The 16,666-nt window shown below is 40.5% G+C and overlaps 2 protein-coding genes across 2 annotated transcripts in view; one reads left to right on the top strand and one right to left on the bottom strand.

The window, feature by feature from the left end:
* RAB3GAP1 (RAB3 GTPase activating protein subunit 1 (catalytic)) overlaps positions 1-5,698 on the top strand; it is a 32,716-nt gene extending 27,018 nt beyond the window's left edge. The window contains exons 18-24 of the mRNA XM_010000394.1: positions 414-641; positions 1,152-1,248; positions 1,338-1,441; positions 1,553-1,665; positions 2,479-2,581; positions 4,137-4,157; positions 5,456-5,698. Coding sequence (XP_009998696.1) covers positions 414-641; positions 1,152-1,248; positions 1,338-1,441; positions 1,553-1,665; positions 2,479-2,581; positions 4,137-4,157; positions 5,456-5,698 — 909 coding nt within the window. The remainder of the gene's footprint in view (positions 1-413; positions 642-1,151; positions 1,249-1,337; positions 1,442-1,552; positions 1,666-2,478; positions 2,582-4,136; positions 4,158-5,455) is intronic.
* A 2,758-nt stretch (positions 5,699-8,456) lies between these two features.
* ZRANB3 (zinc finger, RAN-binding domain containing 3) overlaps positions 8,457-16,666 on the bottom strand; it is a 42,741-nt gene continuing 34,531 nt past the window's right edge. The window contains exons 15-20 of the mRNA XM_010000378.1: positions 16,034-16,135; positions 13,529-13,671; positions 11,747-11,890; positions 10,506-10,899; positions 9,248-9,379; positions 8,457-8,555 (exon numbers count right to left, since the gene is read on the bottom strand). Coding sequence (XP_009998680.1) covers positions 8,457-8,555; positions 9,248-9,379; positions 10,506-10,899; positions 11,747-11,890; positions 13,529-13,671; positions 16,034-16,135 — 1,014 coding nt within the window. The remainder of the gene's footprint in view (positions 8,556-9,247; positions 9,380-10,505; positions 10,900-11,746; positions 11,891-13,528; positions 13,672-16,033; positions 16,136-16,666) is intronic.

The raw sequence follows: 16,666 nt of genomic DNA, 5'->3' as shown, positions 1-16,666 counted from the left end.
AGTCTTTAATGCTATAAGCTTATACTTTAAAAAATTAGAGAAAATTCCTATTTTTTGCATGTATCAAGTTCAGACAGAAACTTTACTTGGCAGTATAATTTAGAGCTTGCCTGAAATAAGTGATGAATGTATTGTTTGGGGGGGATAAAAGGAAGTTGTCTTTGTTTTTTGGTGATGGTGTGGGTTTTTCCTCCCTGTCACTGTCTTGGTTTATACTTAGTTTATCCCCTTACCCTGCCAGGTTCCTCTTTTAGTGCACAGTTTGCTGACTGGGAGCAGAATTCCCTGAGTTTTGGCTCCTAGCCTCTGTTCTACTTACTAAACTACTCACTAAACTGTCTTGCCTTCCTACCCAGGTTATTACATTTTTATAGGATTTTTCAGGTACAAAGTTTCTCTCTTCTGCATTCCAGGCAGCTAATCCTGGCTGTTGTCTGGAGGATTTTGTGAGGTGGTATTCCCCTCGGGATTACATTGAAGAGGAGGTGGTTGATGAAAAGGGGAACAGAGTAATTAAGGGCGAGCTGAGCGCCCGGATGAAGATTCCCAGCAACATGTGGGTAGAGGCCTGGGAGACAGCAAAACCAATCCCAGCCCGGAGGCAGAAGAGACTCTTTGATGACACTAGAGAGGCAGAGAAGGTAAAAAGCTCCATGGCTACTGATAGTCTGATCTGTACTGCTTCTAGCAGCCCTTTCTTCTTCCTCCTGCAAGATTGAAATGTTAAAAAATCACTGCACTGCGTCCTTGGAGTTATTAAACTGTTTGTACATGGCTTAGGGTTAATCAGAAATTCTTGGTGCTATACAAGAGCGTGTTTGAAGTATCTAGAATAATCAGTGTGTGGAGTGTAACTTCACAAGTTGTCGTTATCTAGGTGGTACTTTGAATTACTAGTAAGTAAAAAAGATTTTTATCTGTATTTGTGTGTTAGGAAACAAAAGTGTTCCTAAACCATGTTTTTTCTAGTGTCATTCTAACCTGTAAGCAATCACTGAGGATTCACATAAAACTGCCTGTTGGATCGTGTCTTAAAACAGTGCTCCCTTCTTGTCAATTCTTCAGTGTTGTAGATGCTCATCTTTTGTAGTTCACCTTATCTTTGGGAAGCAGTTTTGATCACTAATCAATTCAATTTTCTGTTGTTATAGGTGCTTCATTACCTTGCAGTGCAGAAACCAGCTGACCTTGCACGGCATCTCTTGCCTTGCATCATCCATGCAGCTGTACTCAAGGTAAAGGAAGAAGGTAAATAATGTTTAATACATTATTGAGATATTTTAGGGTGAACAGTGGTGCAGTAATTACAAGTTGTTCATTTGTTTCCCTCCTAATAGAAGCACTAGAAGATATATCTTCAGTTAAGAACATTATTAAGCAGATAATATACCATTCCAGTAAAGTTCTACGATTCCCCAATCCAGAGGACAAGAAGTTGGAAGTAAGGCTGTTATACTGGCTTAAAAAACTTAGTAAAAATAGACTTCTACACTGTTTGTGGGAGTGCTAAAATAACATCTTTTAAATTTTCACTTTGATTAAACTCCTGCAGGAAATAATTGGTCAGATTATGGGTGTGGAAGCTACCATTGCCAGGGCCAGGTCTCTGAAAGCAAAATTTGGGGCAGAAAAATGTGAAAATGAGGAGGAGAAGGATCTACAAAGGTGAGCATTTTTTATTATTATTACTGTTTTTCTACCTGTTTTGTGGTTTTTTTTTCCTCTGATGCCAATTTTTTGTAGTTTAAAAATTCAATAGAGATGGAAGTGGTGATAATACAGCACTACTAAGGAATAATTTTTTAGTAGCTATAAATATTAGGTCTCCCTGTCCCTGGGCAACCTAGAGATACTATATGTGGGCACCCTCAGTGTTCTTCTGAGTAACCATCTCTCTCAAGACATGTGATAGAGATTATTTTAATGGGATTTATTTTTATCTTGACAGTACTAGGGATTTAACTCATGTTTTTTTATGTATGCAAAAAGTACATTTGATGAACTTTGTTACAGTAGAGGTAAAATTAGGACTAGTAATTTAATGTTTCCATAACTAGTATAGAATGAAATACTTTCCAAAGTTATATTATTCTAGTCTCCTTACTATTTGGAAAGATGTGACTCAGGAACCATCTGAAACAAGCCATGTTTCACTGCTTCACTACCTGCTGTCAGGTTATTTACTACTTGCTGCTGTCTGGAGAGAGACAGATACAGCTGAAAGGCTAAGGGGATTTAGTCTTTAGAATAGAGAGAGGAGTCAAGAGATGAAAAGGCGACGATAGAGTTTCTGTGGGATGCTGAGAAATGTCAGGGTTTTTTCTAGAACTCTCAAGAGTGTCTGCCAGTTCTCACTCTGCACAAACAATGCTAGGTGGAGACCTCCTCACAGGAAACTGTTCTGGTTTTAGATTAGCAAACTGGATACATCTGAGAATTAATAATTCCTTTTTCCTTTTCAATAACTTGTACCACCAGATTTGTTAACTGTCTCCTGGAGCAGCCAGAAGTGTCAGTCATTGGTGCAGGAAGAGGACCTGCTGGCAGCATTATTCACAAGCTGTTTGTGAATGCTCAGAGGGTAAGAGAGCTCTGCAGGCACTTCTAATTTGAGCGCTACCAGGCTAAAACCTATCATATGATGCCAGTCTATTTTGTCTGCATATATGCATGTATTGTCATAAATGTGCTTGAGGGGTGTTTTTGTGATGTTCAACGTGATTTTGGCAATAACAGGAACCTTGCAAGATGAAAGAAGAGCAGATCACCTGGGCCATGTAACACTGAAAGTGAACTGGGTAGATAGATGTGTCATTGATGTTTGATTTCCTTCAAATGGTAACCTCAGTAATGCTATTGTGGCACAAATCTCTGCTTTATTCAAGTTACACGATATATGCAACATCACAGCAAGAACAGTCAAGTGTGTTGAATGTTTCACAGAGGAGTGTTGAGAAACACTTTGTTGTTTGAGTATTTTGGAAGGAGCAACTTTTTAAACTGAGGCTTATACTTGGAATACTTGAGATTTCTTCTGTGGAAACCAGCATGCTTAGGAAGAGTTTCAGTTCTTTTCCAGTACAACTCTGCATTCAGTTTACTTATTGCTAGTGTTGAACCTGTTTTCTGGAAACCCTTCCCTAGCCTATAGTGATGTAAACATTCCTATTGTCTCTTGTGCAGTCTTGTAATAATTAGCTTTAAAGTCTTGATTTCCAGACTTCCTGGACTGCAGTCAGCCTTCAGTTTCTGTCACAATTACACCTGCTCATAGCATCAAACTACCTAACTAAAATTTAACAGTGGTAATAGCAAGGCAGGGTACATCTTAAGAGTCTGAAATCCTATTTGGACATAATTGCTGGAACAATGTTGTGATTGGGTATTAAACACTGTTAAGGTATGGATGCTTTTGTAATAATCTGTGTTTTGCAACTCAGCATAAAAAGGACCATTCTGAAAACAGACCATGGTTAGTCTGAGAAACGAGTGTCAGAATATTTATTTTACTCTTCTAGTCTCTAGCAAAAATCTGGTTGGAAATCTCTGCATGAGAGAAGAGATTTACAGATTTATTTTAGTTTGCAGACTTGCCTGTAAAGCCTCAGATTGTGCCCTGTGTGTGTAAGTGTTTGCACTTCTGTTCTTAATAGTGGGGCATTACATTTTAAACCTGAGTAAGAGTTCTAGTTTTAATGCCAGATAACGTTGTATATAAACTTCTAGGGTTTTGTTTCTTTTGAAACATCAGTAACTAAATCTAGGTTAGAGGTGCTTCCTGCTAGGAGTTGGTAACTGTTAATTAAGACTTATTTGTGGGACAGGAGCTAATTTGCTACAAAAAACCCCTTATGTTTAACCTGCTGTGACTTATTTCAGTAGAGAACTGCTTGGTAAATAAGAAGTTGAATGACTTCCTTGTTTGTTACCTTTTGAACCTGGACTTCTCTTTGTGGGTTGTGTAAAGTGGGTGGATTATCTTAAGTTTCCTCAGGAAATTTCTGGTAGCAAATGCATGTTCTTGAGTGCATGATGTCTCTTAAGCCTACAGTCTCCTTCTAACCTCTTGTAAGTCACCTCTGACTTGCCTTTGTTTCTACCTTTCATCCCTGGTTCTTTTCTCAACCCTTTCCAAGCTGACTGAATCTTCTGATGAGGTAACCAACTTTGTCCCTCGTTTCCCACTCATCTTCCCTAGCTGCATAGAGTTTAGCCTTTTGCTAGATATAGTACAGCAGCCTGATCTAGTTTGTACTGTTGTTCACATATTAAGCATAAGAATATTTTTTTTGTTTCCAGAATGGTTTTTCCTCATTCACAGATGGGTAGTGAAAAGAGAGAGAAATCCTTAAAAAACAAATCAAAACCAGATTAAAAAAACCAAATCAAACACATTTATTCAAGTGAACATTAATATTTTCTGATGCTGAAATATGTGGCTATACTTTTATATTCTTCTCTGTAGCTTCACTGTTTTTTGTTTATTGAACAGCCAGAAGCTTTGGGGGAGGTAGTGGTGGGTGTACCTGAATGTTGCAGTCCTGGTTACCAGAACTTAGTGAAACTGCTGAACTTTCTGGACAGGGATAGAGAGGTTTGGGGAAGAAAGGTGTAGTGAGGTGCAGCACAGGGAACATCCTCTCTGTTGCTTTCCTAGAACTGCTCTTGTGGGAACAGGTGGTGCTTGTCCCTGCTGACTTCTCCTGTGGCTCTAGCTGAGCAATGCTGGGTCCCTCTCCTGGGGATTTGGGGGGGGAAGGGGAGAGGGGTGGGAGCAGGGGTGAAGTGGGTCTAATCTTGAGGTGTGTACACTTAAATGAGGACCCTATTAGGGTACTTCATGTGTGTGGGTGTATAGATATGTGTATGTAATTCAGGAGTGTTTATGGGGCTGATGGGAGCATGCCAGCCCTTCTTCCAGCATTCAGGCTTGAGCGTTGCTGCTTACTGGCTCTGAGCTGATGAGCATGGATAGAGATGGCACAGCCTCTTGCTTGCTCGTGATGTGTGATTTCAGCAAGCCTTTCTTTGGCCATGGAAAGCACATACCAAAGAAGCATTCTGAGTTTTAAGAGGAAGGTGACTTTTTGTCAACACTTCAGCAGTGGTGCTGGTTATTTTTAAAGAGGTGTCTGGCTTGGCCTCATGTAGCCACAGAGAGCTGAGGAGAGAGCCTGCTTGAGAAGGAGGCATTTGGTCTGGTCAAAACCTTGCCTCACACTGTCAAAAAACCCAGGAGCTTAGGCTGAGCTTCACCATCCACACGAGGGTTCTTGCATTTGGTTGTTCACAGTTTATTTCTTGACACCCCATTAGTGTCTTGCTCCATGTACACATAAAGCCTTTTGATGTATCTACCATTTCTAACCTTTCTCGGTTCCTCTTGCCAAGTATTTTCTGAACCCTGATGTTAGGAAACAGCTTGCCTGTGATCATTCCTCTGTTCTTATTTAAGGTGTCCGCGGTGCCTCCCCTTGAGGAGCAGTTGAGGAGATCGGGTTCTTCTGAGGAGCGGAGACTCACCCCGGGGGCGGTGTCAGATTTCCCACCGCCCACGGGTCGGGAGGTGATCCTGCGCACCACGGTCCCCCGTCCTGCTCCTTACTCCAAGCCCTTGCCCCAGCGCATGTACAGCGTGCTGACCAAGGAAGATTTTCGACTTGCAGGTGCCTTTTCAGCAGATACAACGTTCTTCTGATGTAATCTGCTGCGTTATCTTGTGTGTCTTCACGAGCAAAATGTTCTTCATTTTCCTTTGGGGAAGTTCAGGCTTACAGACTGACTGGTTGTGGTGAGGAGACAAAAGGGCTGGGGTGGCACCTTCCCAGTGACAGAGCTGAATTGGTAGCCAAGAAAGATGCCTGCAGGGGACTCTAAGATGGAGGTCTGGAATGGCTTCACAGGTAGTTTTAATTGGCTCTTTGGGGAAGAAAGAAAGTTTAGCAATCTCCTCTCTGTCCAAAGGAGCGTATAATTTTTTTGCATTAGCTTGTTTAACAAAGGACACAAATGGGCTGTATGCAAATATATCACGTTGAAATTCATGCAGCATGTGCTGCTTTTACAGTTCTTAATCAGACTTTATCAAGTGACATTAGTCTTCTTAAATTGATGTGCAAACTTTAATAATTAGTAGTTATTGTTAATCATTAGTATTGAGCCCAGTATTATTGGGTTAATCACTAAGTTGCAAATACCTCTAAAATATTTTCAATTTTATTTAAACTATCAGTACATTCTAGTTTGTGCCTAACATTGCAGCAGTTGTCCACGAGCTTCATCTTGGACACTTCTCTCAAACAGAAGTGAGTATATTGAGACGTGCAAGTGGAGAGGAAGGCTGGTAACTTCCAGTGGATCATTGACAGGTTTGGAAGCTTTGGCTGTTGCACATGGGGAAGGATATAATCCTGTATGTCAATGGACATGTAGAGGTGTTTCACTGTAAGCAACCTGCTGCTATTTACAGAGACTGTTTGAATGCATGCTGTGTCTTGGATCTGTTAGAACAATCCTCCCACCTGCTGTAAATGAACCCCTCAGATACCATGCAAACACCATGTCCTGTAGGTGCCAATGTTGCTTTACAGTGATCTTTGTGTTCTAGTGAGAATCAGGAAAAGATCAGCGTTACGTGACAAAATGAAATGTAAAAACAGCTGCAGTATCAGTCATGTTACTCAATAAATCTGAACTTATTATTGGCTCTCAGACTTCTTTGGGAAGAATACTTTTTGTCAAAATGCTTTGAAAATATCATCTTTCCATGCTCTGACCTAGAACAGCATTGTTTATAACTACATTAAGTGGAGAAAGGTAAGTTGTGTCTCAGGCCATAAAACTGCCTAGAGGGGATGGGTGAAAGGGCCCAGTGTGTCCGATTCAGCTGTAGCTGTATCAAATAGAAGTACAGTTTTTCAGGATCAAGAGTTAAGTTTCTTCAGAGAAAAATCTTGTCACAGAACTTATTTTCCAGGCTTTTTGTAGTTTACCTGAGGCAGATTCCTCTGATAAAAGGGATGAGAAAGACAAAGACCAATTTAGCTCTTGTTTAATGTCTAGCTTCTGTAAAAGACATTGCTCTTGGCTAATGACTGGGTAAGTACTTTTAAGATTCCTCCTTGATATTCTTGGTTTCCTCCTGTTGTGACTGTGCTACCTTTATCAAATTTTACATTAAAATATGTCCTCTTGTAAAGGCTGTATATATAAACTTGAAAAATCCCTCAGTGATCAAGCTATTCTGACTTGGTCTTTTAAAACTGCTGAAGAGATGATTCCTGTCATCACTGAAGGACTACAAACACCACATACCACTTTTTCAGGCAGTTGCCTAAAGATGTTTGTGGCTTTGCTGGAAAAATCCAGTTAGTTCCATTCTATAGAAAATGGTGCATTCACTATCCTCTCAAATCTTAACTGAGTAAAAGCATGCTTAAAACTTTAAGGCCCTTTTCTCATAAGGATAACCTAGAAAGTGTTTCAGCTTATTTTTAACTAGCTGCACATGAAATTGCAGTCATGTACTTCCAGAAAAAGATGTAGTGGAGGGATCTGCTTTGTGAACTTCCAGTAGCCTTACAGCCTTCAAGGGGCAGGAGAGAGACTGATAGATCATGGAAAAAAAAATCACCAGGGAAAAGAGAACTATATTTATTTGAAATAACTAAAAAGAAAGCCACATACACAATCCAAAAGACCCAGCATCTGCAATCTTGTTGAAGAGACTGCCTGCAGCATTTGCCAGAAACTACCTTTAATGAGATAACTGGTAATATTTGTTGTTCCCTATCATTATAATTTTTAATACAAGCTGGTTTAAGAAAAAACAGATTTGAACAGACATTATTTCTAAATGCCAAAGCCTTAAATGTCTGGCCCTGGGCCAACAGTTGGGCTCTCCTAGCTGCTGAGAGCATTCCCAAGGCTGCTATGAAAAGGTTTTGTAGGTATGAGACAGTTTTAGAAGAGACAAATTACTCACTTTTGCTGTTTTTTTACATAATAGAGATCAGAGCCTGTATTTTCTCCAGTAATTTTGATACAAGAACAAAGAAAATAATTGCAGCTAAGCTGTCTTCTTTGGTCCGTGATGTCCCCAGTACAACTGAACCCTTAAGACTAATGGAAGTTTCACCAGAACTTCCTCAAATTCTTGCAATTAGACCTACCCTGTAACAGGCAAACAGTAATGCTTCAAAATGGCACTAAGTTTACCCTCGGGAATTTAAACTATGGGGTCATAAAAATATAACCATAATCACATACCTTGGATGCACTCACCCAGGGCCCTCTGACCATCATAATATAAATGATTTTTTGGTTTTAATTCAGCATTTTCTTCCCTCTAACAACAGCACACTAGACTGCAAGGATTTTTTTTCAAGTCAGTGCACGAGGAAAACTACAATGCTACCAATTTTTGAGTTGTGCTGTAACTAAATATATTTTGCATCTTACATCTTCACAAAAAATTTGGTGATATCACAGCCATACTTTGTCGCTGAAGAACGTCTCTTCATCTGGCTTCTCTCCTTGGCCTGTTTTGCAGTTCTCTGCAGAGAGCAAGAGAGGGCTGTTCAGTAAGTGCTGTTACCTGGCAACAGGGTGGTGGATGGAAAGGGTTAGCCCAGGGTTAAGCTTCAGCCTAAATTTGAAGTAGACTACATAATAAAATGCAAATGTTTATTAAGGTGGCATTTTCCCAAATCCTGAGGCAAGTCTTGTTACAGTTTAATACCACCTTTTATCTACCCTGGAGAGATGGAGAGGCTGGAAGCACAGGGGTTATAGAATCACAGAATGGTTTGAATTGGAAGGGACCTTAAAGACCCATCTAGTTCCAACCCACCTGCACAGGCTGGGACACCTCCCACTAGACCAGGTTGCTCAAAGCCCCATCCAGCCTGGCCTTGAACACTTGTTCACCATTGTTCAGCTGGAGACAACAGGGTTGAGGAGGAACCTACTTAGTCTTCTACTGCTGAAAGGAAGGGCAGGAGGCCAAGAGGCAGGCCTTTCTCAGGGGCATGAGGTAGCACAGGGGCATTCCTGCTGGACACAGGAGGAGGGCAGGCAGGTGCTGGGAGGGGTGAGGTGGTGCTGAGCCCAGCCCTGAGCCCCAAGTCAGGCTGCCTCATCTCCAGCGGTCCCTGTGCCCAAAATACTTGTGTAAGGTTGTACACACTGCCCTGGTGTCATCCCACAACATTTCCCAGGTGATGATGTCTGTCTGTCCCACACTGACCTCTCTGTGGCAGATGGTACACAGAGTTTGCAGGTTTTCCAGGGAGCACTGTCCTCCTCCACTGTAAACAGGCTTGATATGGTCCACCTGCCAGAACTGGCCCTCTGTGGGATTTGTTAGCATCTCATTCAGCTGCAGGAAACAAAGAATACGACATGTTAGATACTCCTTCTGAACTACATGAACAAGAGAAGCAGCTATTGATAGATTTCATCAAGAGAAAGTAGTGTTGACATTTTTGTGGTACTCCCTCTGGATAAGCAGACCACTCCAAGTTTAGGTGGAGTATTTTCTCCTTGCCTGCAGCAGGCTGAAGCACAGGGCAGTGGATCAAGAAAAAACAGAATGAAAGGTTCAATTTTCTTGCCTGGTACAGTAAGTTACCCTCAGTGCCACCATTTTATCATCAAGTGCTGATACTAAAAACAAATATATGGAAGTAAAAATGCACAACAGATTAAAGTAGACTCCTAGTTAAGAGTCTGTAATTTTAAGTTATTTGATCAAGACAAATAATAGAGAGCACAGAGAAACCTTAGGTGATAAAGCCCTATGTCAACTTTGAAAAAAGTAACAACACAGAATTCTATTCATGGGCTGTAAGAAACTCATTCCACTCATCTCAGGCTTTCAGACGTGCACCACCTCACTTTGCAAAACTGTAAGCAACAAAGCTGATGCATACAACAAGTGACTACATTCCTTTCTCTTTTGCAATTGTCAATGGCTGCCTGCAGAATTTATTTAAACAGTTCAGAATCAGTAATTTCTGTAGCAGAAAATGAAATAGCATTTTAGTTTCTGAATAAAAATACCACCTTACACAGGAATCTTGTCCCTCCTGGCTCCACTGCCTTCAAGTCAGTGAAGAAGCAATCACGACCGTGGAAGAACGGTGGCAGTTTGTGATGCACTTTGCGGTGATAGTGAGGTCAGCTGGGACAACTGGCTTTTGTTAAGCTCTTGCCAAGCATTCTGCAAAGGAGGAGTAACCTAGTACTGCTAGACTACATCTGTTCTTAAATTGTGTCAGCCATAAAGTTTGTTAACAAAGTGCATTTCAGATAAATCTGGCTGCAGTATTCACAGCTGATGCCTGTGCCTTTCAGCAATGAAAAGTGTGTTAGATTTTGTTTTTTCTTATCCTGGTGCTGGTGCCAGGTTAACCTTCAAACTTCAACCCATAAGAACATTTTGGATTTCTCTGGACTACCTGCTACAAGAACACACAGATGAGCTATTAGTGCTCTCAAATTACCTGCCCAAGTGGAAGGTGAGACATCCAGGAACCCTCCAGAAGCTTCTTCCGCTGACTCTTGGGTGCTCCCCTGACACTGAGATAAAGCTCTTGGGCGTTTTGATGACAAAACTGGCAAACACCATGTTCAATTTCAAACACTTTAGCCCTAAGGTAGCTCTGACTAGAGCGAACCAAGAAGTCCTCCTGGCAGGCAAGGGAGCAGAACCGTGTGTCCCAGGCACGGGCCTGGCAGCCTGGGTCAAGCTGAGCTGTTGGCTGTTGGCAGCTGAGGCACAGGGGGTTCCCTTGGCTGTCCAAGGCTTGCAAATACCCTTTGGATGGGGAGGAGCCTTCAGCTCCAGGCTGGGCTGAACTGAGTACTGAAAGGCCTTCTCCCTTTCCTGAAAGCAACCTGTTTGCAGAGAACAAGGTACAGTTGTTACTAAAAGAGGCATTCAGCAAACAATTCAGCAGGTTTTTATGCACTATATATTTCCATTAGATACCTTTTATACTCTGAAACACCAATTTTAGTTGAAACAGTATTTTATCTAGCTCAGGTTGATGCCTCCACAGTGCAATGATCTACTTGGTTTATGTTTCCACTTAAAATTGACAATGTGACAAGATTTTTCTTTCGTACATCTGACTACATTTACACATGTACACTGAATTATTAGCTGAAAGAACGCTGTGTTTATAAAGAAATGGTGGCTTCCCTCGGGCATGTACACATAGAAAGGTAAGATGTTTTCAGCCCCTCTTTAACAGAAGTAAAAAATCAAAAGGAATATCCCTGTTTCTCCACAACTTTCACACCTACTTAGCAGCTTCCTACTCTAAACAAGGCTCACATCCAGGCAGGATACCCACAGCTTAGTAACATTTTTACAAGGACATTTTTTGTCTTGAATTTTCATGTGCTTTTTTTTTTTTGAATACATTTTGAGGCAGAACAGAATAAAATTTGGTGTCCCCAGTTGCTGTTGTCCTCACTAGCAGGCCTGAGTTAACAGTCTTTTTTTCCTTAACTGAATCATGTAACTGTTCTCTTCTTTCACTGTAATCAGACTCAGCTGATTAGCAACTGTATCAGCACACAACAGATATAATCTAAGCTGTTGTAAAATGTAACCTATTAGCACTACAGCAAGTAGTGCTTCAGAAAAGTATACACTGCTGGCAAGCTATTTTACTACCTTCAAAAAAAGAACTGAGGAGAAAGAGCTTAAATCACCTTATCACGTGAATGAACTTACTTTGCAGAATGACCTGACTGGTCAATAGATGCACTTTGATTCTTCAGACAGATCTCACTGTCTCTGGAGATGAGGCGCACGCTGCCCCCGCTGCTGCTGGCTCTGCTGAGCGAGGCTGCTGCTACATCCTCCTTGGTCACGTACCTACAAGAATTCAAAACTCTACCAACATGCTTCAAAGGGAACAGTCTCCCTCAAAAGAATATTCACTCTTGGCTGCAGCAAGATTGGTACAGCATATTCTCAAAACACTCCTCATTTCTGGGATGAGAAATTAATCAAGGTTGGAAAAACATGCTTCACCATAATACTTCCGTATCATAGAATCATAGAACTAGTCAGGTTGGAAAAGACCCTTGGGATCACTGAGTCCAACCATCATCTCTACTCTACAAAGTTCTCCCCTAAACCACACCCACCAACACCACATCCAAATGACCCTTAAACACATCCAGGCATGGTGACTCAGCCACCTCCCTGGGCAGCCTATTCCAGTGTCTGAGATCTCATCTAAGAGATCTTATTCTAAAAGCAGATTCAGCTTTAACCAGCAAACGGAGAAGTTGTTTAGCATGTAACAATATGAAAAATAAAGCAATTTGACATTTCCTGACAGTGAATCTGAAAGCCATTTTGTTTCAGTTAGGTGAAGATTCACTAATCCTCCAGCTCTGGAGGACTCCTTGATCCATTAGTTATGTTTGGACTCACTTCTGCAATTTACTGTCAAAACATACAAAACACCACTGCTCTTAAGTGAAACTCTTCAAATTGCTTCACTCGGATCATTCTTCCAAAAACCACTATTGAGACAACTTCTCACACATACACTTCTGTACCACACGTGTCAAACCCTATATACTACTTCAGAGGACCACTGTAGGCCACAGCAGATTTGTTAACAGTTCACAGTTAGATCTTTCTTATATTTTATCGAAAGAAACAACCCAGCAACAGGTTAGGAAACGCTACCTGCTGGCTCTCTTTCTATTACTGGAATTACAAACTCTACTTACTTACTTGAATTCTTACCTACAGCCAAAATAGTCACCCTAGAGAATTTAACAGTAGAGGCTGAGAGGAATAAAAAGGTTTTAGGTTTTAGCTTTTCAGAGGCACGTTGGGTGAGTTAACCCATAAGCATGAGAAGTTTTGTGAAAAGCAATAATAACAGTGAAGTTGCAAACGTGTGAAGAAAGGGAAGACAGCGTGTCAGAAAAAGGAAAGAAAGTGGAGAAAAGGTAAATTTAGATTTTAACAAGGATTAAACACTATCCTGTTTCACTGACACCTTGTGAGGAAAACACTAGTTTTTAGAAATGTAGTCCACAGAGAGCAGAACTGCTTGAAGAAAACATGAGTACCAGAAAGGGTTGGAGCAGGTTGTGAGTATGAAAAAAGCATTATAACACTGATGGCAACTAATGATTTATTTCTGCTTCCAGGTGGGGAAAACAACAAGATTCTCTGACCTTACTTTTCTTTTGAGTCCCTCAGGTCAGGATTTTTCCTCAAAAATCTCTGGCAAATTCCAGATGTTTAAATGTCCAGGGCAGCAAAGGCAGAACAGCTGCTGAGTGTGACACAGTGCTGGACAGGGAAGCAGACACTTCCATCCCAACAGATTTACTGACATGCTTGGTTGCCCACCTTTGTCACTACACAACAAGCAATCGCTGATCACCAGTCTCAGTCTGAGCACCACCCCACTGACAGGTACATTCGACACATCAAACCTCTTGCAGCAATTAGGAAGAGGAAGAAAAATTAAAACTCACATACCTTTTTGTGCTGCTGACCACTGACTGCTTTTTAGACAACTCCTCTGCAGCATGAATAGGACTACAAAATATCTGACCACTTTTTCTGATGATTTTCTGTTTCATTGCTGTTAGATGACTCCATTCTTTCACAAACCTCAGTATCTGGCAGAGAATGCTATTGTCAGCAGGGTGACAGGCATTACACAGAACTATTCAGTGCTATGAATGAATACATCGAAAGTTGGATTAAAACAGCTGGTCTGATCAGAGATGGCCCCTTGAAATAATTTTTTCACACAAGCTACAACTCTCCACATCCTCACCTGCTGAGACAGCTTTGGCATTGACTACAATAACCTTTTTGCAACTATAGATGTGTTGATCCAAAAGAAATAAGGCCACAAATAGCCTTTAGGAATCTAAAATACGGTGACAGAAGAAAGATTTCCCGATATAGCCTCAGATAAACCTTTCTTCTGTAAGGAAGACTTTGCTGATGATGGAAAAAACAGACACGCACAAAAGTTCTCTCCTCACAGCAGGCACTCTCCCTGCTACAGCAGGCCCCTCAGAAAAGTTACTCCCATTACTTGAACAGCATTTATAATTGCCTTTCTGGACCACCCTTCTTCTTTCTTCTAACCTTCTGATGCATGCTAAACACTGGATTAACAATCTGTTCTGTACAGCCCCTGATGTCAGCATGAAAGGCCACAGGTAAACTGGAAGAGCTGCTCAATTCAACTAGCATAGAATCATAGAATCATCCTGGTTGGAAGGGACCCTGAAGATCATCAAGTCCAACCATAACTTAAACCCCCCTATGATAACCTAATATACCTGTTCAGTGCTTAAAGTTTAGTCCATTTCTCAACAAATGTTGTCCAACTTGCAAAATTTCAATGGAATCACTGATGTACTTGCTTTGAGGTTATTGTATTCCTTTATAATAATGCAGTGTCAGAAAAGCACACATAATATAAATTATTATAGTAAATTAGCAATTAATGATACGATAAATCAGATCACCAAATTATCTTAATAACACATTTTGTTTTATGGCAACACTATCTTCTGTGGCATCTCAGTGCAGCACACAAAGATCTGACTAGCAAGTAGGGACATGCTTTCCCATCAAAATTGTCAAAAGGCAACAGTTTTGAGCAGTTTAACCTGCATTTCATCTTCTTTCACAGTAATCCCAAATTTACACAACCACAGGATCCTGAGGACAAACTGATGAACTGTTTAACAAAGTATTTCAGAACAGAAATGAAAACCATAGCACTGAACAAGTGGCTCTGTGTTCTTTTTCCATTCCATTTTCCCCCTCTCTTCCCAATGACTTGGAACTACCTGTAGCAGTCAGTGTTCACACAGACTATGGGAAGACTAAATACATTGTGCAATATGGATTTATTCAGGAACAAACTTCCATACTTCAATATAAAAACATGGCAGCAATTTTTGTTTTCCTCTTGGAGGATTTTTACAGGGAAAATTTGGAAGTGCAGAGATGAGTCTCACTTCCTCAGAGTTGGAGCAGCAAGAAAGAAGTCAACAAAATGGCAGGATATAATGGAAACAGAAACAAGAAGGTATTTCTGGATTCTTTTTAGGAGAGTTTACTAATATGGATCTCCTAATCTAGAGGAGAAAGCTGAGGGACAGGGATGGGAAGTTCCATAAGACAGTGCCACTCCCTGTCTACCAACACAGGGCTCTCTTTTCAGTCTAGCAAAGCACTTTAAAATCCCTTAGCAACATCTGTGTTACCCAGTCACTAGCTGCTTCACAAACAGTTGGCTGAATCACTCAGGCATTTGTCCTACAAATCTAAGTTCAAACCTTGCTGGAGAACCTACCAAAAAGAATGAGCTTCATTCCCACATGATAAATATAATTTGGGAAATCAGATTCTATGTTTAAATGGATAAAACAGTTAGGAAAACTATGTTAAGAAGATAATACTGTACATTCAAATAGAATTCTGCATTTCCTTACTTGAGTACTTGGGCTTTCAGTGTTAATGTTCTCCTCAAGCACCATTATGGATGTGAACTTTATTACTGAAGTAACCGAAGGGAGGTGTCACAGTGGAGCTGTGCCCTATGCTGCTTTGAACATGGGTGGAGACCTGAAGCAAGAGGTGAGAGCAGAGGCCTGCTCAGAACAGCAGCTCTGGATTAATCTAGCACATTCTTATTCATAACGTGCCTCGTTTAACTCATAACCTTTAGGAAGCTATTTTGTTGGCTTACGAATGTTAGTTACTAATCCTGTAAATGAGAAATTAAATTATGCCTGGTTGATTCCACCTACTGAAATGTTAAGAGGAGATAGGATAATTTGCCAAAGTAACAGATTGCATAATTAATATTCACATCAACGTTTATCAGGTCTCCTTACATTGATGAAACTGTGCCTAGATCCCAAGGCCTACAAGTGTTCTGCATTTCTTTTAAAAAAATAAGTCAAAGCTCTCTGCATTAAATATTCCTGTGCCAGTGGAATTTGTTCTTACCATTGAACGATTTCGTTTCTGCTGGAAAGCTTCTGGTAAATCCTCCCAGTTATCCAGCTGTATGTCCAACGGAATGAAATTATGATTCAGTGGTTCACCCTCCTAGACAAGCAAACAATTTTGTTTACAGATGCAACGTAGGCCAATCTAGAAAAGTAACATTACCCATTTCAAGTGAATTATCCTCCCTTCCTACTAAATTCAGCCCCTTGAGGTAAGATTTTTTCCAGAAACAAAGAATAAGCCACAAATGTATGGTAATAGCACAGAAGCAAGAAGTATGAGTCACATTAATATATCTAAAAGTAAGCAGGGTGAAAATTTAAAACTTTGAAGACATCTGAATTTTTTTCTTTGCAAATAGGTTCTGACACACAAACTGCCTTAAATCAAGAAACTGAAATGATGATCCTCTTGACTGAATTTCCAAGGGAAATGAATGCTTGTAGCTGGAGAATCTCACTTCATTACAATTTAAAATCAGACTCTTAGAGCATTGTTTATTATACTATATTATATAACTTTTTTTTTTTTTCATGTCTGAACAAGTTCTCCTCCACCTAATTTTTAAGGAACAAGTTGTCCCAGTGGGTACATATGACCCAGGAACTAACTGATGATTCACAAACATTC

This window comes from Chaetura pelagica, unplaced genomic scaffold (genome assembly GCF_000747805.2).
Source record: "Chaetura pelagica isolate M959 unplaced genomic scaffold, ChaPel_1.0 scaffold386, whole genome shotgun sequence".
Taxonomy (NCBI): domain Eukaryota; kingdom Metazoa; phylum Chordata; class Aves; order Apodiformes; family Apodidae; genus Chaetura; species Chaetura pelagica.
The sequence above is the reverse complement of the archived record's forward strand: the minus strand, read 5'-3'. Positions and strand labels throughout refer to the sequence as shown.